This window comes from Pygoscelis adeliae, unplaced genomic scaffold (assembly GCF_000699105.1).
Source record: "Pygoscelis adeliae isolate BGI_AS28 unplaced genomic scaffold, ASM69910v1 Scaffold280, whole genome shotgun sequence".
NCBI lineage: Eukaryota > Metazoa > Chordata > Aves > Sphenisciformes > Spheniscidae > Pygoscelis > Pygoscelis adeliae.
In genome coordinates, this window is record NW_008823944.1 from 995,321 (window position 1) to 1,018,667 (window position 23,347).

General features: G+C 44.7%; 1 protein-coding gene across 1 annotated transcript in view; it reads right to left on the minus strand.

Annotated features, from left to right (window-relative positions):
• TMC2 (transmembrane channel-like 2) overlaps nt 1–17,247 on the minus strand; it is a 35,792-nt gene extending 18,545 nt beyond the window's left edge. The window contains exons 1-11 of the mRNA XM_009321218.1: nt 17,088–17,247; nt 15,712–15,759; nt 13,354–13,687; nt 12,446–12,598; nt 10,195–10,285; nt 9,193–9,274; nt 8,790–8,896; nt 6,923–7,021; nt 2,988–3,130; nt 1,362–1,509; nt 729–917 (exon numbers count right to left, since the gene is read on the minus strand). Of these exons, the coding sequence (XP_009319493.1) occupies nt 729–917; nt 1,362–1,509; nt 2,988–3,130; nt 6,923–7,021; nt 8,790–8,896; nt 9,193–9,274; nt 10,195–10,285; nt 12,446–12,598; nt 13,354–13,687; nt 15,712–15,759; nt 17,088–17,247 (1,554 nt within the window). The remainder of the gene's footprint in view (nt 1–728; nt 918–1,361; nt 1,510–2,987; nt 3,131–6,922; nt 7,022–8,789; nt 8,897–9,192; nt 9,275–10,194; nt 10,286–12,445; nt 12,599–13,353; nt 13,688–15,711; nt 15,760–17,087) is intronic.
• Between the last annotated feature and the right edge of the window lie 6,100 nt (nt 17,248–23,347).

Sequence of the window (23,347 nt, forward strand, 5' to 3'; positions counted from 1 at the left end):
ATTAAACTTTTTTTTAATAGGATTTTTTTCTTTAGGAGAAGTCCACTGAAATAAATCAAAGCATTTTGTGAGAAAGTACTGTCTTGCTGACGTTTTCTGAGGGAATTATGAAAATGCATGGCTTTGAATTTAATTTGGCTTTGATATATAAATACATGATAATATAGTATACATTGAAATTAAACCTTTCCATAGGTTGAAACAATTGTGGGGTTTTTTTGTGAAGAGCTTCAAGATTTGAACTTATTCCAAAATCAGACACAGAAAAATTTTGACAACTGAAATTTTTCTGCAGATTCTAAAATCCCATTCCTATAATTCAAGATGGACGATAAAGATCTGAGTTTAGCTTTATGTCTGATCATGGACATTTTTAACAACCAGAGAGCTTTCTAGTACAGCAGAGTTTGTAAGCATTAATATACAACTTGAGGTAGATTCTTTAGAAAATGGTCAGTGTTGTAAGTGCTGAAGACGCATTGACTTTTATTGCGATTTATTGTAAGAGTATTTTCCCCTCTTTGCAGGAGTTGTTAATTTGCCCTGGAAACCCTCAGTGAGACCAATGTGCTTCCCGGCTAAAACAAGTACAAAGGTACTGAAGGGGACTTTCATGCCCTGGTAGGGAACCCCTCTGCCTTGAATGCTGTCCTCAAGCTGTGGCAACAATTATGCTGATGTCCAGTGCAAATTATCACAGCAGAAAACTGGAAGCAAAGTTCCCTTACCTCATTTCTTTCATACCACCCAACATTTTGCATTTTGGAAAACGTCTGGGAGCGTTTCACCACAAAATAAATGAGGTAGCCGCTCCCACACAAGCAGCATATGATGAGGACGTTGGCCAAAACCCGCAGGAACCTTCTCAGGTGGATGTTCTCATCCTTGTTGCTTTCTTGCTCATCCACAATAGACTCCTGAAAAAACAGGGGTGCTCACAAAATTGGAGTGAGTATCTCGCAGCACTGAGCCTAAGGCAACATCAGATGGTTTTCCACCCTATGAAATGCAATCCCATGCTATTCTGGCTATATTGAACTTGGTAGTTTGTGTTAAGTTCAAACTAAGCTTCACACAGGCATCCCGGTTTGACTGAAAGACATCAAGTGGCAAACAGCCTGCCATGTCCCAGGGGAATGTGGTGGGGGAATTGCACTCTGAAGTAAAACAAATTTTTTTCAAATCCTAAAAAGGGGGTGAGGGTGACCCAGGGCATGGGAGCTGCCATGGTTCAGCACCATACCCTGTTCATACGGAGAGATGCTGTACCCAGGGGTACCCAGATTTCCCCTTATACCTCTGCCATGGTAGGCGCTGGGAGCATCCCCAGAAGCAGACAGAGAAACGCCGGTTAGGGTTACCTTGAAGCTGGTGGTGATGGATGCAAACTTGTTGTCTGCTGTCTCTGGGTTGCCAATGAGGTAGTCCCAACTGGTGAACATTTTCCAGCTGAAAATGAAGTTGTCATCGTCCCCATCTGCTGTACTTTCATTGGCATTGCGTGCCATCCTGTGTAAGGACATGTGCGGTGACAAGGTCAGACTGTTTCACAGAGCCACCATGTGTCCTTCAGCTTTGCAAAGCAGCACCAGTGGCTTGGGATTGCTGGTGGCTAAGGAAGGAGCGGGCTGACCGTTCATGGGGTTTGGGTGGAACTGTCTAACACGTGCCATTGCACTTTAGGTTTAAGGAGGACTGAACTGTCAAACTGGGTCTTCAGGTCTATGCAGGTCTTTTATTAAAAACAGCGATGTGGAAAAAAACCTAGCACAGGTGATTAAAGCAGGTTAAGGATTACTTCCACCAGCTAGTGCATGACGAAAGTCTATTTACAGTGCTTCTGGGTCCTAGAGTACAGTATATGATCATGGCTACCTTTAGTTAGTTAAATTTAGTCAAAAACTACTGGTGCTGTCCAATACACCCACTGCAACACAAAGTTTTAGTGAGACTTCAGTAGCTGCACAATGCTGGAGCCAAAGAGCTTGCAGCAAGTCATGCAGGGAGAGAAAAAGGATTATTCTTGTTAATCAGCATAGGAGCAGATATGGCTTCTGCTGTTTCCTCTCTATTATTTGATCCCTGAAATCCTTTTGTAACTCCCACTAGAGTTCCTAGCACCAGTCCCTCAAGGAAGGCGAGACAACAGATGCTGCAATTTCATGGCAAATGTACAGCAAATCCCCATGTCCCACTCCAGCCAAAGGCTCAAGAGGCTCTTGCTGCTGCACAGCCATGGGGCCTGTTTCAGCAGCGATACAAATCCATGGGCTTATTCTTTCTTGCAAAGGAAGGAAAACCTTTGCATGGTGTGCCCTCCAGGCAGAGACAGGGTTTTATTTTTTTTTATTTTTGGCTTTGCAGAGACTGTCTCAGCAGCAAGAAGTGCCTTGGCTGCATCCTTGGCGCCCTGGGCATGCTGCGGGGGCCTCCCTGGTGCTAGGGGACAGTGCACCAGGGGCACAGAGATTGGGGCCCCGCTTTAAAACTCCACTGATTGGTTTGGGGATGCATCAAAAGCAGTCTGGTAGCATTTGGCTATTTTCTGTACCCCTTGCACCATCTGTGCGACTCACATTGGCTTTCAGGAATGGTTTGTTGCAGTGAAAGGATGGGAAAAGGAGCCTTTGAAATTTACTGTAAGTAAAATCCTTGTTCAGGTACAAAATCCACCTGTTTCATGGCCCCGTAGGAGGAAGGGTTAAAGCGATCCAGAGAGGAGGAGGAGGTGGGAGGGTTCAAAATAATGCATGTGAGCACATGGCTGAGGCAGGGGACTGCCCAGTTCCACCCAGCCTGCCAGAGCCCGGGGTGGTAGATGCTGAGGCTGAGTGCATGAACGCAGCAGGCACGCAGCCCCCTTTGCCCCACGCTCCCCCAGCCGTCCATGGCTGGGCTGAGCCATGAGCTGTGCCCATGGAGGGGAACCCAGCTGCGAGACACATCTTGGTGGATTTTGTGGAGAGGGCAATGCCAGCCATACTTACGATCTTATAACAACCATCAGGCTGTAGCCAAATACGCTGATCCCAACCATGAAATATGCCATCGGTAGCCTGTATTTTAACCAGCCAATTGTCCGCTGGTTATTGTAGTAGCCGTAAAAGAGTGCTGAGTATTTGATATAGCCCTGGAGGAAAAGCAAAAGCAAACCTTTGTGTAAGCTGTGCAGCTTTTCTTCTGCAGGAAAGAGGTTTCTGGTGAAAACTGGAGATTTAAAACAAGGAAAATCAACTTGGAAAATTTTTTAGTGTGTCATTCTTGGCTGTTTGCTGCCCTGTCACCTTTGCGAGCCATCCTCCTAAAAGCTTATCCTCCTGAGAGAGGGGAGAAGAGGGAAAGCACATCAGAGGATACTGGCTCAAAACTAAAATGTAGGTTTTACCCATCACTGTTTCATCCCTCCCAGAAAAACCTCCTTTTTGCTCTCTGTGGCTATAGCCCACCTGCTTCTCTAAGCCAGTATCAAACACTCAGACCTTGTACAAATGCTGCAGCAAAGAGGTTTCCTACCATGATATGAAACTTTTCCTTTCAGTTAGGAGGCAGCTGATGCTTGATACCCTGCAGATTTAGTTCCTTTTACTGGCTACCACCTGCAGAGCAAATATAACTAAAGACTAAAATCAAAGCATTACTTTCCCGCGGAAAGCAGAGCTCAGATACAATATCAACCATGTCGTCTCAAGTATCTATTTTTTGCTGTACAAACTGTTGGGCATTCAATGAGTGTGCATATCTCCCAATCTGCATTAGCAATCTCTCCCTATTTTTCTATCATATCTCATCCAAGTATCATTGCATATTGTACATCTCTATTTTTTGCCTGCTGTCTTTCAGCTCATAAGTTGAGTGTAGTTAATCAGTCTGGCCATGATAGTTGAGCAAGCCCCCCCTCTGATCAAGCCTTTGGAAAGACCAAAATTGAGACATAACTTGAAGCTCGTATCAGAGGCTGTGTAATGGATCTTGTTTAGAGACATTGAATAATTTACATGGGAAGGGACGTCTGGAGGTCATCTAGTCGAGCCCCCTGCTCAAAGCAGAGCCAATTTCAAAATTAAGTGCTGTGGCTTAGGGCCATGTCCAACTGAGTTTTGAAAATCTCCAAGGATGGAGATCCCACAACCTTTCTGTGCCTCTCCTCCGGTGTTTGACCGCCTTCATTTAATCAATTAGACTAAGCTCCCTCAAAGCACTAGGTTTTTCATTCCTAACCTAATATAAAGCTTTGGTATCCCTGGGTGCCACATTAGCTGCATGTTTGCCCTGCACAAAGCGCAGTGCCACAGGTACAGGACAACTCTGCACATGTTTCTGCCAGTGCTGCTGAGCCACTCAAGGAAATGCAGCAAGCCCATGGCTGGCACACCACAGCATGGCTGCTTGGGGCTGGTAGCATGTTATGTATAACGTGTGCTGGGGAGGTGTAATGAAAAAAGCCTCATAAAATATAAAGATAATGTTCCTGGAAGGTGCTAAGTGAAGTTTTTTTCTAAGGTTGTAATCCCAAACCTTTGTCTTTTTGATTCATCAAATGGCGGGGACTGAAAAATGAGTTTCTCTGCCCACATCATCCAGTATGTTCTTTAAACTCCATCTGTGAGACATGGTGTCTGGTGTCCAAGTGAGATTTATTCCTTTCCACTCCTCTAGAAATCCATGATGTGACCTCCTTGCTGCCAAAGCATACATTTTCCTGGCTCCTCTCTCTTGAAATGTATTTTTCAGGATCACAGTATTGACTCTTCATTTTATGCCTGCTCTGAAATATGTTTCCCCATTGCACCTCTCCTGTGGAGCATGCTGGAGTAAGCATCTATTCATTTTTAAAGGGCAAGCCTCTGTGAAGGGCTTTATTTAACATCTGGCTGCAGAGCGTATAGGTATACATCGTTGCCCTGTAGCTGGAGATTGCTTCTCAAGCTTGCGTGATTGCTCCCTGGTGTCAAGTAGCAAGGGAGTGGGTACGGGATGGGGACCAGTATGGCAGTGGGGTTCAGAGGATCAAGCCCTTGGTGACAGCAGGGGAATGTAGATGTATGTACCAAGCCACAGGCAGGAGACTGGCAGGTCACGGTAGCCAGCCTTTCATGCAATGGTACAGCTTCATCCAAGAGCAAATTTCCATACTGATATGTGTATAGTTTATGGTCTCCCAGACAAAATCAGCAGCTGCAGTTCAGCAACACTCCTCCAGGGGGTTTTTTGTTTGTTTGGGGGTTTTATTTTGGGTTTTTTTCTGGACGAATGAGTTTAAATGCTGCTGCTTGTATTTTTACAGTGTGCTGCTCAAATGAGCTTTTCATTCAGTGCAATGTTATTCAAAATGTTGCTAATTCACCTCTGAATTTTGGATTCTGGCAAGCGGGTGGAAGTGCTGGGAGAGCAAGAGCTAAAAGGATCCTCAGCAGAAAATGGGTGGTGAACGAAGGTCTGGCCCTGTCAGCTTCCTGGACACACCAGTATTTGAAGCCTTATTAATACATTCATTTAAATAATCTGGCTTACATTAAAGTAGTTGTTGGGGGTTTTTTTAGCTAAGGAAATTGTGATGGGTTTTATTACAGAAGAACTGGGTCCCACACTTGTAATATGTGGGCCAGCGCCAGCAAGCATTTAAAAAATATTTCCAGAAGTAGCAGCTTTGAAAGTCAGATCCTAAGGTATTTGCCACAGCAAAATATCTTCACCCCCTGCACACATCTTTTTCTTTTTTGGGCCGTCCCCTAAAAACACTTAATCCCTTTGGCCTAAATCTTCAAAGGCAAAGAGTAACTGGGGGGGGCGGTGTGAGTCAGGGTTGCAGCTAAGTGCTCGTGGGCAGCTGGAAACTCAGGCTTTCCCTTTGGGTGCAAGTCCTAAACTTTGGTTCCAGCTTCAGGCTCATATAAATATTTCAGGGGAACAGGGATGGCAAGGACATGGGGAGCGATCCCCTTCCCAAGGCTATGAGCAACTTCAGTGGTATGGCAAGGTGCCTCCTGCCCGCGAAGGGGGTCCACAGCTTGAACTCGCCTTCTGGCTGCCTGGTTCGGAGCAGCTCTCACGTTTCACCTGTGTGCTGGCTGCCTTTCTAGTTGGAAGTAAAATGGCTCTTGTGCATACAAGATTTTTTGTTTTTGCCAGAATAAAATTCTACATTATGAATGTGAGATGATGATATAGATTTCTATAGATTGTTCTATGTAGATTTAAAATACAGCAGAAATGTATTTATTGGGTGTTTTTTCCCCTGAAAAAGGATCTTTTTTTTGCCTGAGTTCACAAGGCAACTCTGTGAATGTGGTTTAAGTGAGTTGCACTGAGCTCATCACTGGGCGGTTTACATAGTCACCTGCTTCTACTGATGCTCATAGAAAAACCTAACTTTGTCTTCTTGTGCTTTGTGAATAAAAATACTCTGTAAATAAAAGGACATGGGATTCCTAAATCTGCTTTAACTTCCTTCAGTGTGGAACTGTATAACTCCACTGGCCTTAGTGGATTTTACTTTGTCCTGTTGCACCTCATTGACCCCAGACAGACACATTTCAGGTGGTGTTAACCAGCCATGTTGGGATGTGATATGTCCCCTTTGGAATAAAAGTGCATCTGCTTTGTTCCTGCAAACCCGAGAAATATATGTCTGTGTGTGTTTGTGTGTACACACACACATGTGTGACATATGCCAGCCAGCACATTTGTATATGGAAGTGGTTCAAATCCATATGCAGGTGCCTGCATGTGCACATGCTGTTTTGGCCAGAAAACTCTGGAGAACCACAAAGATTTCGTGGCAGCAGGTGTCTTCATCTTCTGGAAGAAATAGGTGCATTGTTGGTTTATCTTGGAACAAATTCATCCCTGTAGTGCCACTAACTTCTGAAGGGTTTTAGGAGGTATTCAAGTGATCTCTTACGATTAATGCTCCTGTGCTTACCTCAAAATCCCAAAGAACTGAAAAATCCATAGCTCTTGCTTGTTCAGCCCGGGGTACAGTTTTCCTTGGCATGCTCCCGTATGGCATTCCCATCAGGACCTGGTGAACATTAATAACAGTGATGCATGTATAGTATAACACACTGTACAGTTTTTTGCAGTTTTATTCTTAACGAGTCCCTTTTGGTTTGCTTTTGATTGGTTTTCCTTTTTGTTGATTTTAATATATATTTTATTTCTTAATACCAGAGCAGCAGTTTAAAATATTGGGAATTAATTTCACCCAAATAACCAGAGGACTTCCCTTTCCTTGGTAACATCCATTGCACAGGAGGTATTTTGCCAAGGAACGGTATCCCTCAATGAACAGCTCCAGTTTAAATGTCCTTAGTTTAGCAAGAAGTTCTTTGCTTGAACTTCATGGGTCTAACGCAATAAAGGGATTAGCTTCATCTGTTTATGCAGGACTCCTCCTTTGAGAGAAGTCAAAAGCACTGGGTTGAGCTTGCAGTATATTTTGTATTATATGGTCTTGAATTGAAAAATGATCTCAAGGAGAGGTGAAGGGCAGTTAGGTTTGAGCAAAAAGCGTATGACAAAATGATACAAAGAACAGTTTTCATGGTACAGCATCTCCTGATGGCACCACGCAAAGACGGTCTTGCAGCAAGTCCAGCAGCTATTGAAGTCCAGACAGAGAACATCAAGGGCTATGGAGAGTTAATATATTTACAAGCAGACTCTGACTGGTGCCTATCCCAAAATATCTCATTAGCATTCATAGCCTAGAAAGGTCCTAGGATATAATCTGTCACTTAATTTTTAGGGCTATCTAATTAATTTCAAAATAATTTATGGTATAATTTTTATTGCCCAGCTATTCTCCATATCGTAACAGCTCAGTAGGCAATGAGTAACAGTACACATACTTTAAAGACGAAAGCTGTTTAGTCTTCTACCATATGCATAGTTCCTAACAAAATACATTTGTATTGTTCAGTGCTAATGGTTATGTCTCTTCATCCTGGGAGGAAACACAGCTTTTACTTTCTACAGGGTGAGCAACCACATTAAGGGGAACAAAAGCACGGTCCTCAGGAGAGACTCTGTGATGCATTTTTGCTCCATAAAAATCTGCATTGAACAGAACAGATGCCACTGTCTGCAGATTACACAGCCTTTAAAGACTGCACTGAGTAATTTAGCCGGAGCTGTAATGGCTACATTAAAAAATTCTTCAATAAACGATCATATAAAGTTGGCTATGAGATCCTTTCCTTCTCCAAGAAGAGTGAGAAATAGAAAAACTAAAAATAAAACTCCTCCTTGTGAACCATCTGAATTAGAAGTACAGAAAAGGGATATTTCCCAAACAAATGTTAGTTGGCAAAGTGCTGGGAAATTGTTTGTTCCTTCCCTCGAGGGCTCCTCCCGTGGGGCTGTGCCGTGGCTGCTGCCCCAGGGCCGTGCCCCTGGGAGGGCCCAAAAGGGGAGGGTTTCTTAATCACTTTCAGAGCACAGTCCATTTCTTATGGCTCTTATGGACCTGAGCTTGTACCTAGGATTCAGAGATCATGTTTTTCACTTTAGTCAAAATGTAAGACTAGCCTTAAATTAGGTTTTTGAGCTCCTGTTTTAGCTGCTGGATGGGCAGGATCTTTGATAGCTTTTTAGGTCTCCTGATTTCAATCTGACTTTTGCTCCTGTGTCAGTAACAGCCTTGTAAGTTGTTCTTTGTAAAGAATTGTCCTTATACATTTCATTTTTCTAAAGCACTGCCTGTTATAAGACTCTTGTTTGTGCTATCAGTCTCATGTTCATGTTAAGCAACGGGCAAGATATTACTGAAAGGAGAATTAAGCACTTACCTCTGGAATTATAACCAGTCCAAATATTAACCCAAAAAGGACAAGATTTACTCCATACATCCACCGCAGAAATATGAAGTAGGAAGCGACTGAGGAGCCAAAGTGACCTTAAACCAGAAGACACTTCATGGTTAGGAGTTTAGGAGGGTTAAACTGTCCTCAGCAAGACCTGGGCCCCTTTACCCTTATGTTTCCCCAGCGTGTTGCCCAGGACCCTCCCGACAGTCCCCACCACTGATGGAGACAGCAAAGCCCAGAGCTGCCTGGGGTGTGTGCTCCTCGTTTGGCAGCGGTGCCCAGGGTGAGCAGAGACTAGGGACCAGGGAGGTGGAGCATTGTTTGGATGAAGGCAAAGCTATCTTACAAAATGTCTCATTGCCACCGCACAGCAACTTCCACTTACTCTCCACTTCTTTTATCTTCATCTCCCAGGGTATGCACTGGGTTTTAAAATTGTCAAAGTCTCTCTTAAATTTCACCCATTTCTGAAACAAGACAACATCGCAGTGAGCAGAGAGGTGTGAAGAGGGAGGCTGCTTTGTCTGCAGGGCTTTCTAATGTCAGGGTTTGGTAGCATTGCTAGGAGTGGGTGTAAAGTCCAAAGCAAAGACTCTGGTCTGGATCTGATTTTTAGGACTGTTTCAGAAACTACCTTCAATCCAAAAGCCCCCCAACCCCAAGTGTTCCCATTCATTATCTGAGTCTTAACCTCCCCAGGCTTTTGGAAAGCTGCAGTTGTGCTATGAATTTACCATATTATATAGGGGTGGAAAATTCAAACCTAGCTCTGGATTGAAAGAATTGATGCTGAACCAACTTTATTTAAAACAAAATTTAATTTGATAAAATACTGAGCTTGAATCCTTCCTCATCAGACCAGTGGCTAAACTCCCATCGATTTCATCATCTCAGGCCTGGCTCTGTTTTTCACTTCTCAATATAATCTCCATGACAACATGCAACTTGGCTACCAACTTCAGTCTTAAAATAGTCATCATTCTCCCTGTTATCTCCTCATTACCAGGGAAGATGAAATTTTACAGGAGTCCATGGGGCAGTGCAAAAGTTTGGCATGGCCTCTCTCCCCTTTATGGGTACCTTGCCTCACAGATCAAGGTTTTGGAGATTGCAACCGGAAAGCAATAGTTTTCCCTGCTCCTGCAAACCCTCCCTTGCTTCAGGGAAGGTTGCAATGAGATTCATGTGGGGGGAAATTTTCCCATGTTCTTTCTGTAATAGACATAGATTTGAAGCTGGCTAGTATTTTTTTGAATGCTGGCAGGATGTTTTGTTCTGATTTCCTGGTGTCTCTTTGGCCAAATAGAGGTTAATAAACTCTACCAAAAATGTGCTGAATACATAACCTGGCATCCAAGCTTTTTCCTGACATCATTGTAGCACTTACCTTTGCCATCATCATCTTATACGCATACAACTTTTTGCCCTTCCCTTTTCCCAGAGCTCCTTCAAACTTCTCTACAAAAGCTTGTGCCTCCCTAATTGGAAAATAAACAAGCAGGTTATTGAATCAGCAACGGGGTCTTTAGCTTTTCACCTCTGCCTGCACTGGTGGGAAAGCAGCCGCGCTCATGCGAAGGTGGGGGTTTGGTCTCTCTCCACACCCCACGCTGCCTCCAGGGTTCTGGCTGCTATCTGCTGGTGGTGTTGCTGGGTCATGTAGAGCTTGCACACCCACACAGGGCTAGCTAACAAGACCCCAAAGCACTTATGGTCATGCAGAGATGTGTCCCAAATCTCATTCCACACTTGTCCCTGAGCGTAGACCAAAAGCCCGCCTGCTCCTCTCACTCCAGAGCCCTCCTACCCCAGTATGCCTGCTATAACTTCTCTCTCCTGGTGCATTGGTCAAGAAGAAAATAACATTGTCTAGTGAAACAAATTCCAAGAGGATGCAGAATTTCCCTCCGTGAACACCTCCCTGGATAAATATCAGAGATGTGCAATTGGCATAACAGGATAATCTCAGCGCCAGAAAAATGAGTGTGCACTAGTCAGGAGTAAAATCAAGCTGCAAATTTAAATTAGTTTTAGAATAGGATTTCAAAGGGAAATACAGAGAAAAGAACCTAGGTAGATGCTGTTAGAATATGCTGAGTTTGTGAATAAAATTGTATCGTATATTGGTGTTGCTAATACAGCATGAGAAGAGATTAAATTTCATGAGTTGGGAGGTCCGTTGCAATCCTAAGCCTGTGGGAAAGACGGACTTCTACTTGGTAGAAATAGTTGGCTAGTTCAGCCCGTAACCTTGGGAAAATCACCTGCAACTTTATTTGTAAACCTAAAGTGAGATTGCTAAGTCTTGAACATACAGTTTCGCTCTCTTTGTGTTTCACATACCTCATCTGTGCAATGGGGCTAATCCTTTCTTGCCTCAGGGTTGAGTTTGTGCAGCCAAAATAACTAATGAATGTACAGCACCCTGAAAGCCTTTCTGGAGACCCCTGCACAAGCAATGCAACAATTTTGTTTAGGTTCGTTAGCGGGTGGTAATAATTGCCATGGTTCAGGGATAAGATGAAAGGATGGAGGTATGTTATCAAATGTGATCCTAGGCAGAATTTTAGCCAGGATCCTACACCAAAGGGAAAATATGTCAGAAATAATACTGTTTTGCTTTTTTTTCTTTTCTTGCAGAACTTTGGACTTTTAGAGTCATAAGATTTAATTTGTAATGAGCTCTGTGAGACAGAAAAGCTACTTTAATATGGTTTCCTTGTATAGATCTTTACCCAGATTTTCAGAAATACTTGGCAGTGTTCAAGGCTCTTGATTTTAATGGAAGATGGAGCAGGTCTTGGCCTTCAGGGTGTAAAAGAGAGAAGCAGAGACACACAGTGACTGCCAGCCTTCACAGCCTGGTCACTGCAGCTCTGAGCAGCCTCTTGGGAAACACGGAGAAGGGGCATCACCGCTCCCCATGGGGCTGTGCATGCCTTGCAACGCTATTTTGAAAGCTCTCCTGGTAGAAAGGGGTTTCAGAGGATTTTTAACCAATAGAGCTGGGATTTGAATCATTGCCTCAACATGGGAATGATTTGTTATGAGCTGTTCCCTGTTGACCTGTGGGTTTTGATTTCCCTGGCCTGCCCTGCCCCACTGCCCCCCATTGCCTTGCACTAAGGGGGCTCTGCAGCTGCCTGAGTTGTTCCCACATTCAATGTGGGCTGGGTGGCAATATTATGTTTGCTCCATAAACCTCTGCAAATAATACAGCATTTTTTCCAAGCAGCCCCGTCTCAGGGGTGTGAAGTAATATGGTGCTTTGCTGCTCTGATTTCTGTCTGACAATGGGCATGAATAAGCAAACCAGGGCACAGAGTTTGCTTTAACAAGTAGCCTGACAGTAGTGAGTCATTTGGTTTTAAATACAAGGGTAGAATGACCTGGCCATGGGTATCAGTTGAACAGATTTGCACCTTGTCCGTTCTTTGGTTACAGAGCCTGAAAATCAAATTCCACATTTTAACTCTGATCATCTAAACCCAGACAGGCTGGCCAGGCTCTGCCGGTCGCTTTTTCTGAGACTGGGGTGTTACAGTAGCAGTAGCAAATATGCAATTTCTAGGAAAGGCAAAGTGCATCTGACAGTCAGCAAAGACCCCAGGGGTGTGGGTTCCTGGTTTGATAGGTACCTGAGCACCGAGAGCTTCTTCACCATCCTCCAGGGCTTGTTCCTCATCGTGGAAATCAGTTTTTTCTTTTGCTCCACCTGCTCCATCAGCATTGCGAGCTCTTCCTCTGACAGTGACTCCTCGTCAGATGAGTTGGAAGAAGCAGAAGAAGTACTGGGAGAGACAAAATAAAGGGCACAAAATAAAAAAACTCGCAGGAGTTTGAGGGAAGGTCTTGCTTGGGGTGGGCACAGTGCCGCTGGCCCCCAGGGATCCCACTCTGATGTGGGCACAGTGCCTCACTGTCCCCTGGCTCGGTGTGACGCCAGCACGACCCCTTTGTGCTCAGGGCAAGGCTGCTTCCAGCCAGGATAATGAAGAGGCGATTGCGCCTCACAATAACTCGCCCAACTTTGTGCTTTGGACCATGCTTCAGCTACAGAAGCATTGCCTAGGGCTACAGCTGGCTCTGGAGAAATGTTTTTTCACATCGTCAGAAGGAAATGGAAGATATGGGGAGAAGCAGAGGGTTGGGACAAGCAAGATTTGGAAGAAGAAGAGACTTGAAAACATGAGAGAACCATTTTAACCTGAATGTTTCCATACACCAACCAAAAAAATGTGCCCAGGTCTGAGTCGCACAAGCTGTCTTGTTTAAGAGTGCTTTTCTGCCCCCAGCTGTAGGCGCTAGGACTCCACTACATGCATGGATCTGATCCTGGCTGAGAAACGATAACGACAGAAGACCTTGGAAACAGTTTGGTTGTGTGGCATTTTACACTATTGTTTTCCACTGTTGTCTCTCTTTTGGGAGAGCAGTAACTTATTCACAGTCTATTGGTTTTGCAGTTCTGACCCGTACGCCACTGGCATGTTGATACCGCTGCCAGTCTGACACAAAGCACCGTACTCAGGGATTGTTTAATTACCTGTTTTTCCTGTCTGTCTTCTGGTTGTTCTCCCTCTCCTTTCCTTTCTTATTTGTTTTCCTTTCTTTGTTTTCTGACTCCTTTTGCTCTTTGGTAGGAGCCTTTTTGCCTCTCTCTCTCTGCCGGCTTCCTTCCTCTCCTGCTTTTTTTCCATCACTGTTTTTTCTTTGGTAGTTTTTTCCCCTAGAAGCTCTGTTTTGTTGGCTACAACTGTCTTCCTCTTTGCCCTCATCTTCTTCTTTGTTTTTCTCTTGCTTTTTCCTTTCAAGTCTGCTTGCTCTGCCGGTTTCCCTGAGGGGCTGTTTCTTAGGTGTCTTGTCCTTTACTTCATCTTCTGCAAGGGATAAAAAACAAGTACTTTGGGAAACACTTAGCTTTCCATGCTGGCAAAATAAGGATTCATCAGAAAAGCGCAGGCAACCAGGATGCCTGATGCAAACCCTGGTGAAGTCAATGAGCAGACACCCGTTGACCTCGGTGGGCTTTGCGTTGTGCCCTGTCCAAGAACCACGTCCAACTCTGGTTATGCAACTCCCATTTAAGACAATACGACTCCTTTTAGCACATCAGTGACTGATATGTGACCATAAGGAAACTGGAAATTAGTTACAAATGCAAAAGCCCATCCATTAGAGAGCACAGACAGATATCTTCCTGACCTGTAAACACACCAGAGCAATGGAAACAGAAATTGCACAGTTAAAGAGTGTATAGTGTGCTTGTTGGTGCAATGTCCTTGAAAGCTGTTCACTTTTCAAGGCTGGGGATGGAGGTCTTCTATTTATATAGAGAAAGGGTGCAGCTTAGGCAGCACCAGGTCTTGTTTCTCTGAGTTTTCTTTTCTATAGGAAGGTCTATATCCAGAGAAGAAAAAAACCAGATAGTCTCTGATGCACATGTCATTCTTATTGGCATTGCAAGCTAAAAAACTCATTTGTCCAGAAGGTGGAAGTGCTTCCAGTTTCAAGGATTGAAATGGAGCATGATTTAACTGCAGAATATTATGGAAAGGGGAAAAAAAACATTCAAAAAACCTCAAACCCCACCATCCCTTTACCACCAAGTACATTAAAATCAATAGTAAGTTTTCCAGATTCTTTTTGGAAAATTCTCTACTTTTCCAAAATTTCTTACTGATGAAAATAGAGTGTTCAAACAAACAAAAAAAGAGGAATTTGTAATTTTGGCATTTTCCCCAGGGTTGGAGAAATTGTAATGGAAGAAGGAAATTGTGCTGGAGTAGGATCCAGAGTGAAAAATGAGCAGCCTAATAGGCGAGGAAAATAGAAGCAAAAAGAATTTGAGTATCTGTATTTTTGTTTTGGTGAAAAGTTAGAAATTAATAACAAGAAAATAGTTTTTGCTTGCTAGTGGTGAAAAAATAGTAGGTGGTGGTTGTCACACTTGTCACTGGGAATGAGAAGGAGCTTTCAACTTATTTCTCAAGAGCCATTAGGTAGGTTTCAGTTACTATGTAATGGTGCATCTCAGCTGAATTTCAGTTAGTGATCTAGGTCAAAGGACCGCCTACCCTCTTTGGGAAAATGTTCATTTTGGGCAGCCAACTGTCACGGTTTTCATTTGCAACCTATCGAGTATTAGATTAAATGTGGAGCATTAATTTGTTACTTTAATCTTATTTCCTTGTTTGCCTGTATGGGAAAGGTGGGTATGATTAAAAAAATAAATCCCAGTCATTTGCTAATTACTTTCTCATATTTTATGGATCATACAGACAGGGTTGTCAACCATTTTTGCAGTACATTCATATCACCTATCCAGTGCTGTTATGATCTTATCTCTTAGCTATCTCTCTTTATTTAGTGTTATAATCCTACCCCTTAGCTATTTCTCTTTATTTACTACACACACAGGGTTAAAGCTGTTTTTGATACTGTCACTGGCTCTTCCTGATTTTCCTAACAGCCATCAGTCTGCCTCCAATCCATTTTCATTTTTATCTTCTCGTGGTCATGATTAATCAAGATAGCAGTGTGTTATGGTCTAAGCAAGCATTACAGGGAGGGCAAGCAGGACCTCGGTGCAGTGCAAAGCAGTCTCAGCCCTGCATAGGGTGATGCTTTACTGCGATGCCTGGTTTACTAGGGATGACTGCCAAGGGACGTGGGATCTGACAGCCTCCTACTCTAGGAATGTGGATGAAAAGGGACAGACTGCTTAAGAATGGTGGTTTACATATCACTATCACAAGTCAAACCTAAAGGGAAAAATCTGCTTGCTTACAAGCAGCCCATGAAACGGTTGCTGTTGTAGAGTAAGTCACAAGCCAGAGAGGGAAAGAAAAGGTAGCACCTCCTGTATTTCAAACAAGACCGCATTTTTTAATCTCTACGTTACCTTCACTCTCTGTGTCACTTTCGACTTGTCCATCAATCTCTATTCCGGCTGCAAGACAAAGAACAAAGAGTAATTGCATTTGTTGCTGGGATTTACACACACGGTGCTTTACACAGCTAGTCCTTAAGTGCGAGCTGAGCTTGACAGAATATCCCTTATTGATTATACATTATATTCTTTTCCCACAGTGATGCTTTTAATATTTACTTTAATTTGGCAAACTGACAAAATTTCCCTGCATGAGCAAACTGAAATTTCATGATCTTTGAGAGATGCAAAATGATGTGCTTGGAAAGTCATGAGACATTTTCTCAAGTATTTGGCAGCATCCAAACCGAAACGATCTCGTAGTGATACCAACCATCTTCCATGATGACCTGTAAAGCACATTTCTTTTTCTTCCCCATGACAGCCTCCCGTCTTTTGCACAGACACCGTAGCTGCTATGTTGCGCACGCACACCCCAATCATATACGGATTACTCTCTCTTCCAGTGCCCATGTGCTTTTCTCCTTGGCACTGCAGACAGACGGGCACATCCAGCCACTGGTGACCTCCTGCTTGTGAGCCATGCGGGCAGGGGAGGGTAGGGAGGGGTGGGAGAGGCAGAGAAGACCTGGGCTCTGCCTCAGCCCACCCAAACACTTTGCCTTCGTCTACCTTCTCCCTGTGAAAAAGCACCTGTTGGCCTTACATAGGGGAGGTTAGGGAGGGGTGGGAGAGGCAGAGAAGACCTGGGCTCTGCCTCAGCCCACCCAAACACTTTGCCTTCGTCTACCTTCTCCCTGTGAAAAAGCACCTGTTGGCATTACATTGCATTTCATTATTTAAACATGAAGGAAAGCCCTTTGGTGGATACTTGGTGGTATCGTATGAAACACAGACACAAGTCACGTCTGGTTCTGACATAAGATGTGGCTGGAGGCTTTGAAAGGATCAATTTTCTTAATGCCATATTCTTTACTGACCGGCATCAATCTGTGTAACCCTGCTAGTCATTCTTCTGCACCTTATTAAACCTCTCAGTGCGGTGCCCCTCGGGGCATGGCTGTGGGTCACCTTTTGTCCTCCAGGTGTGTCCTTTGTAGGGGACTCATGAGCTAATAGATGCAGCAAGGAGTCAGGAGTCAGGACACCAGGATCTCTCTTTCATTTGCTCCTCTATTCTGTGTGACCTTTGCATACTCATTGCACTTGCTGGTAAAATAGGATAGATTTTCCTTCTAGGTGCTCTGAGGCTTAATTAATTAATGTGAGACCCTCATTCAGAAGGTCCTTTAGTACCGCAAAGTATTGTATTGCAAGTTGCAGCTTGCAGTCTTTCAATGGGCCAAGGATAGGTTTGAGCAATCTCCAGTTAGCTCAGATGCTCCAACCTGCAGCATCTGCCCCAGCTGCGGCTTCCTCGGAGAGCTGGTGCATCACCAGCACAGGGTTTCTCCTGCAGGCATGCGGATTGCGCAGGAACAGTTTCTGAAGAGGAAAGCTTACCCTCATGCCATCCATGAAGTCTGCTGTGGACCTGCCGGCTTGCATGGGTGTCCCTCTGGGGACCTGGTGTGGTGACAGGGCACAAAGACTTTTTTCCAAGTGTTGGCAGGGAGAGGGTTAACTCCCTCCTTCCCTCCAGAAAGAGAGGAATGTTGTGGAGATCAACTTGAGGCTGCTGCCACCAGCGACTCTTGCAGATGACTCCTGCTCTGGGTCAGGTGCAGCACCCAAGGAGCTGCCAGCCTGATCGGGAGACTCTCTGCTTCTTTTTGATTGCTGAATTTTGGTCCAAAGGCACCTTTCAAGTATTTTAAGTCCAATCCCATGGATTGTTTTATCTGCCTTTGACTTCAGCTCAGCTCACCTGAGCTAAATACGTAATGTATGGTATATGCCCATACCTTATTAACAACTCTAACCCTACAAGCTCATTACACAGGGCATTTCCACTGTGTGTTCCCCACACCAGTGGGTCTGACTGGGGCCAAAGACAGCAGTAGCAGTCTTTGAAGGTCTTCCCAGTGAACAAGCTTCACCTATGTGTTTTGCAGGCTACTTCAGTTGCCTCAAGCCTCAGCCCTAAGCATCTCTTTCCCAAACAGAGGATCTAGGGATTTCATTTTCCTTGTTAAATGAAAGCAAAGTTTCTAGAGAATCAGGTGGTAAGAGGCAAAAGGGGTGTGGATGCCCATCACACCCCCACAATGCTGTGCTCAGTGCTGGCACTGCTTCTGCTTCAGTACACTCTTCTTCTCCACCAAAGCATACTCAGATGCTGTTTGCATGCTCAGGGTATGCTCATGTGAGCATCTCGTTGCCAGAGGTATGCAAAACACTTCAGGAAGAAGCGAGTTGAGTGTCCTGGTTTCTACCCCACCACACGGTCGGTAATTCACCCAATTCATCTGCACTGCAGCTGGGGGAGCCGCAGGCTCCAGACCTACTTGTGCCACTTGGCATACCCACAGGTACTGAGTACATGATTTTGAAAAGTGATGGGGACTGCAGATTCATTTTGCTGAAGTTTGCTGTGTCTTCGAGACCTGTGTACCCCCTTCCTGAGAAATACTCTGTCTACAAGAACAGCAGCTCATGGGGTGCCAACGTACCAAAATGTGCAGCTGGGTAATACCTCTGCCTCCTGCTCTGAGCCAAAACTCCCATCCTTTGATTTTATAATCTGCACTCCTGTTCATGGAGGTGGTGGCAAGGTTGTGATGGTTGTTCATGCAGTCACAGGGGCCCAGGGCACAACAAACTCGGAGGAAATCTGTGGCCCCCACGTGGCACCCCTTGCCACATGGGGTGGAGATCACCCTGCACCGTAGGAGGGGGTGATAGCTGAGGGGTCCCAGTGTACAGGACAGAGCAGGAACAGTGGCTGTACTGTACAGTGCTCGTGAAGCAGCGCATCGATATGGCTGTTTAGTGGCTGAAGGTATTTGCAGTAAGCTCTGTTTGGATGTTGCTTCCCCTGCCATACCTATACTGTCAAACGTAGTAAGATTGACCCTGACAAAACTGCATTCTTACAGGCTGGGCGGCAGCATTTTACCCTTGCGTGGGTAGGGATCATTATCTTTCACACTGCCAGCTCCGTTGGACTCCCTCAAACGGAGAGGAGGGAGGTGCGTAATGGCTGGCAATTTCCTAATGAAGAGTGTTATTAAAGTGGCTGCCCAAGTGCTTACCCTTAAGGAGAAACCCCTACATCACCTTTCAGACTTGGCCTATGGTACAACAAACCGCTTTGTGTATGATCTGCTGCTCCCTTTGCCTTACAGCCTCAAGATCAGCATAAACAAAATAACCCACCCCAGCTGATGCTGTCTTCCTCCTCCAGAAGTAAGGGTCCACCTGCGGCTGATGTGCAGCCACACAAGGATGATGAGAAACCTCAGGGTCTTTGTTCTTTGTGGCACATATCCTCGCGGGGAGAGGCAGAGCCACCGTCACTTTTGAGGTGGGCCAGGCAGCACCAGAGGTTGCGATGCAGAAGACAGGCTGGGCAGGTGATCCTGGGGAGCCTCCAGGAGCAGGGTCCAGTGCAACAAAGTGGCGTCATGCAAGCTGAGACCAAGAAAAAGTGCATCATCGTTAGGCCAAACACAGACTTGCCAGCCTTGTTTGCCTATTGTGATTTTGGTAAGTGCTTAGAGATCTGTAATTTCCCCCCCCCAATCAGGCTGGTGGAGATCTCGCTGTACCCCTGGGCTGTTTTTGCCTGTGTGATACTGCGTTTGTAGTGCATTTCAGGTGGGCTGGACACCGAAAACTGTTGGTCAAAAAGAGAAAGTTTAAAGAAAAAAACATATAACTGTTTATATGCAACATTGAAATATTCATGGAAAAAACTTAAGGTGGGATATTCTATAAAATGCTGTATTTGAAGTAAGAAGAATATACTTCATTTCACGTCCTTTTGACACCCACCTTTCTTTGAAGATAGAAGGTGCTTAATTTAAAGAAACATATACAAAAACTCTGCAACAACCTCCAAGGATGGCAGGCCTGGGAAAGCAACAAGACATCTTGTGTGCTGTGAGAGAAGTCTCACACAAGAGCTTCCCGTGTCTGTGCATGTGCATCAAACAGATGACAGATCCCGAAATAGCTCTGTGTAGGGCTGACCTGAGCTTGCATAGCTGTACAACGGGGAAATGCTGCCATACTTCAGCAGCGAGCACGCTGCCATCCTCAGCTTATGAGCCTGATTTTCCTAAGAGGATGAAGTGTCTTGCAGGGTTTATGATTTCTTAGGATTATGGATTGGGGGGGATTAATGGATTAGTCTTTTACCTTTGAGTTATTCCACACAAGGTATGAATAAGTAATGCACAACCACGAATCCAGCTATTACTTATGTAAATGTCAGACTTTGTATGCAGAGTGCGAGCAATCTGTGGAGTTGTAGCACTAATTTTTTGTCCTATACTATTTAGTTTGTTTCTCCTCATGTTTGTGACTAATGCTATATAATTTGACAGTTTTGAGTTTTAACATACGAGGACATTGGACTTCTCACACACCTCCAAGTGTTAAATAAAAAGCAGTTGTGTTATGGAGAGAGGGTAACTGAATCCTGGAAGCACACACAACATGCTTCTAAATGCTTAATGAGCTAGTGTTTCTCCCTTTCTTGCTCTCTGATTAACATAGGTCTTTAGCTAATTAATCCATGGATTACATTTATTCAATATTCATCTCATCTATAAGTAATCTTTACTTGAGAAGGTTTTTCAGTAATAACAATAATACCTGATCTGTGTGTGGTTATTCTGATGAGGGCCTAAAACTTGCAAATTGCCAGAGCCAACTCTAATGATGTCTCTGAGACACACATTTAAAAGTTAGAGATCACTGACTCAGTCTTGTCTGACTGTTAAAGAAAACTACATTTTTTTAAAAAAAGAACATAATCGTGTTTTCCAGGGTCTCTCAGGCATGCTTCATAAAACTGGATTCAGCTCAGCTGTGATTCAGTCTGGCCTTTGACCAAAGTCTGGAGTTTACTTTGCAAAAAAAATTTCTGACTAAGCCGTGGAAATCCAGCATGGGCTACATGTTAACCTGAGCATATATGTGTGCAGAGGTCATCCTTGCCCTCACGCAATCTGCAATGTTGTAGTGTTTCTCCATACTTTGGTACAAGTGTCTGGAGTGACCTCTGACAGAGCAGCATGGAAACGCTCAGAAAGTAGGGACTTGTCAGCAGTGTTCACTGCAAACGCGTGGGTAGACAGTCTCATTAATTTAACATAATCTGGCAAAGAAATTTCTCAGCTTTTTGCAGTCTCTGAAAATAACCCACTGACTCCCATACAGATCAATGGGTCTGGACTATGGCTGGAGGCAGTAAAATGGTGCCAAATATATGTCCTGTGCTGTTTGTGCAGTGTGGGCATTAGTTACTTGTAAGGACAATGAAGTCCCACTGGAAGAAATTGTGTGAGACTAATCTCATGTTCGGGATGCTCAACACAGTGCCTTGCCAGCTCATGCTTTGCCCATGGAAATAACCTTTATCTGAATAATCCCAACCTAGGGTGGGGAGCATGAGATCCTTGGAGGCAGAGCTATCACTTTTTTAATTTCTTTCTTGTTATTTCATGGTGTTCTCTCTTTGGCTTTCCCTCACCTCATGCCTCAAGGCACAGCTGGGATTTTCCCGGGAAGGAGCGCAACAAGCTCTGTACATGCTGTTAGTCTATGCTTTCACTGAAGAACAATTACTGGCAGAGGGCTGCTAATTCAGGTGGCCTGCCAGGAAGAATTAAACCAAAAAAAGGAGAGGAATTGCACTGGCAGATCCTGGAGCTGTGCCAGCTTGAAGAGATATCTTTGAACGTCAGATCAATCACAGGATACAGCCCCTCAGTCTTCCATTACTTCTTATCATATAGAAGCCGGTAATAAATTATTATTTTTTTATTTTTTTTAAATGATGCTTATATTGCCCAGCTGTGTGAGAACAGAGCGCTCCTTTAGCAGCAGCCTTATGGGAAACACTGCCGTTATTAAGACCCCAGCCTAGGGCAAAACACAAGCCCGTGTCTGCCAGCTCACTGCCATCTTCACTGACTCCAAGACTCAGGCTAAAGACGTGCTTAGAGCTGTCCTGGATCCACGTGAGCCTGTCAGTGCTCTCCAAACATGGCATGTAGGTGTTTGGCAGTGGTGCCGGTCAGATGGTTTATGTTGCTCCTGTATCATACCTCCCCATTGCTGGCCTTGACAGGCTTTGAGGGCAGGAGGCTCTTATTCATCCGAAAAGTGGTGTGCACCATGGCCCTGTGGTCCTGGCACTGTGTGAGTAACTAAGTGACGTTGGGAAAACCATTTTGCTTTCTAACCAGACACAGAAACCTCCACACATCTCCCACATTCTTTGTAGGGAACGGACACTGCACAACATTTTCTTCAACCCATCTCTCCCTATCTGAAGAGTTAATGAAGTGCAAAAATGAAGGTTGTGAAGTTTCCAAGGACAAGAAGAGAAAATATGGGAGGATGTACGTGGAAAACCAAGAGGAAGTAAGTTTTTTTGTACAAATTCTGGAGTAGAGGAGGAATATTTTCTTGGGGAGGAACATTTTTGGTGGGCTCCATTGTTACCTTACACACCTGCTCAGCCCTGGTCTGGAGGAGAAATTCCAGCATCGTTCCCTCAGCTTTGTAGGAGGTGCCCGAAAGGCCAGCAATGAAGGGCACAGTATGAGAAGACCAGGAGAAGAACGTTCTTCACTGGAGTTGAATCTTTTTTGCTGCCTCATGTCCAGTCCCTCCAGACACAGAGGGGATGCTGCTGCTGGATTTCCCCCTCTTTTGTTCTGGGTCTGAGAGGATTTCTGGGGGAAAAATGTCTTTCACTTTTGTCTAGAATCTCTTTGCCTGAAAAATAAGAGGTTTTTTTAATATAGAAAGACAGAGGGAAAGCTGCCTGACAATCCAATCATGGCAGGAGGATCTTGCATGCTTTTAACCTCTTCCTAAAATGCACAAATCTCCCAGAGGAGCTCTGCCTACATCTGCACAAGCCAGACCCTCCACTGCTGCAAACTCTTAAAGCTTTAGTGGCTTCCATGAAGCTCTGACAAGTTGCGGGAGCCATGGGTTTGTGGCGAATAACCCTAAAGCTTCTGCTAGATCACAGGCTCGGTGATGCACAGGACTTTGAGGGCTCTCCCCATAAAGCACTTACAGAGTCAGAAGGTCCCTGTGAAGGTCCCTGCCTGCGTCAGAAGACGAGGCGAGAGGGTGACTGGAAGTCAGAACTAGGATCTCTGTTTAAAATTATTGGCTGGATGGCCAGGCCCAAAGAGTTGTGGTGAATGGAGTTAAATCCAATTGGCGGCCGGTCACAAACGGTGTTCCCCAGGGCTCAGTATTGAGGCCAGTTCTGTTTAATATCTTTATCAATGATCTGGACAAGGGGATCGAATACGTCTTCGGTAAGTTTGCAGATGACACCAAGTTGGGTGGGAGTGTTGATCTGCTTGAGGGTAGAAAGGCTCTACAGAGGGATCTGGACAGGCCATTGGGGCCGAGGCCAACTGTATGAGATTCAACAAGGCCAAGTGCCGGGTCCTGCACTTGGATCACAACAACCCCATGCAGCGCTACAGGCTTGGGGAAGAGTGGCTGG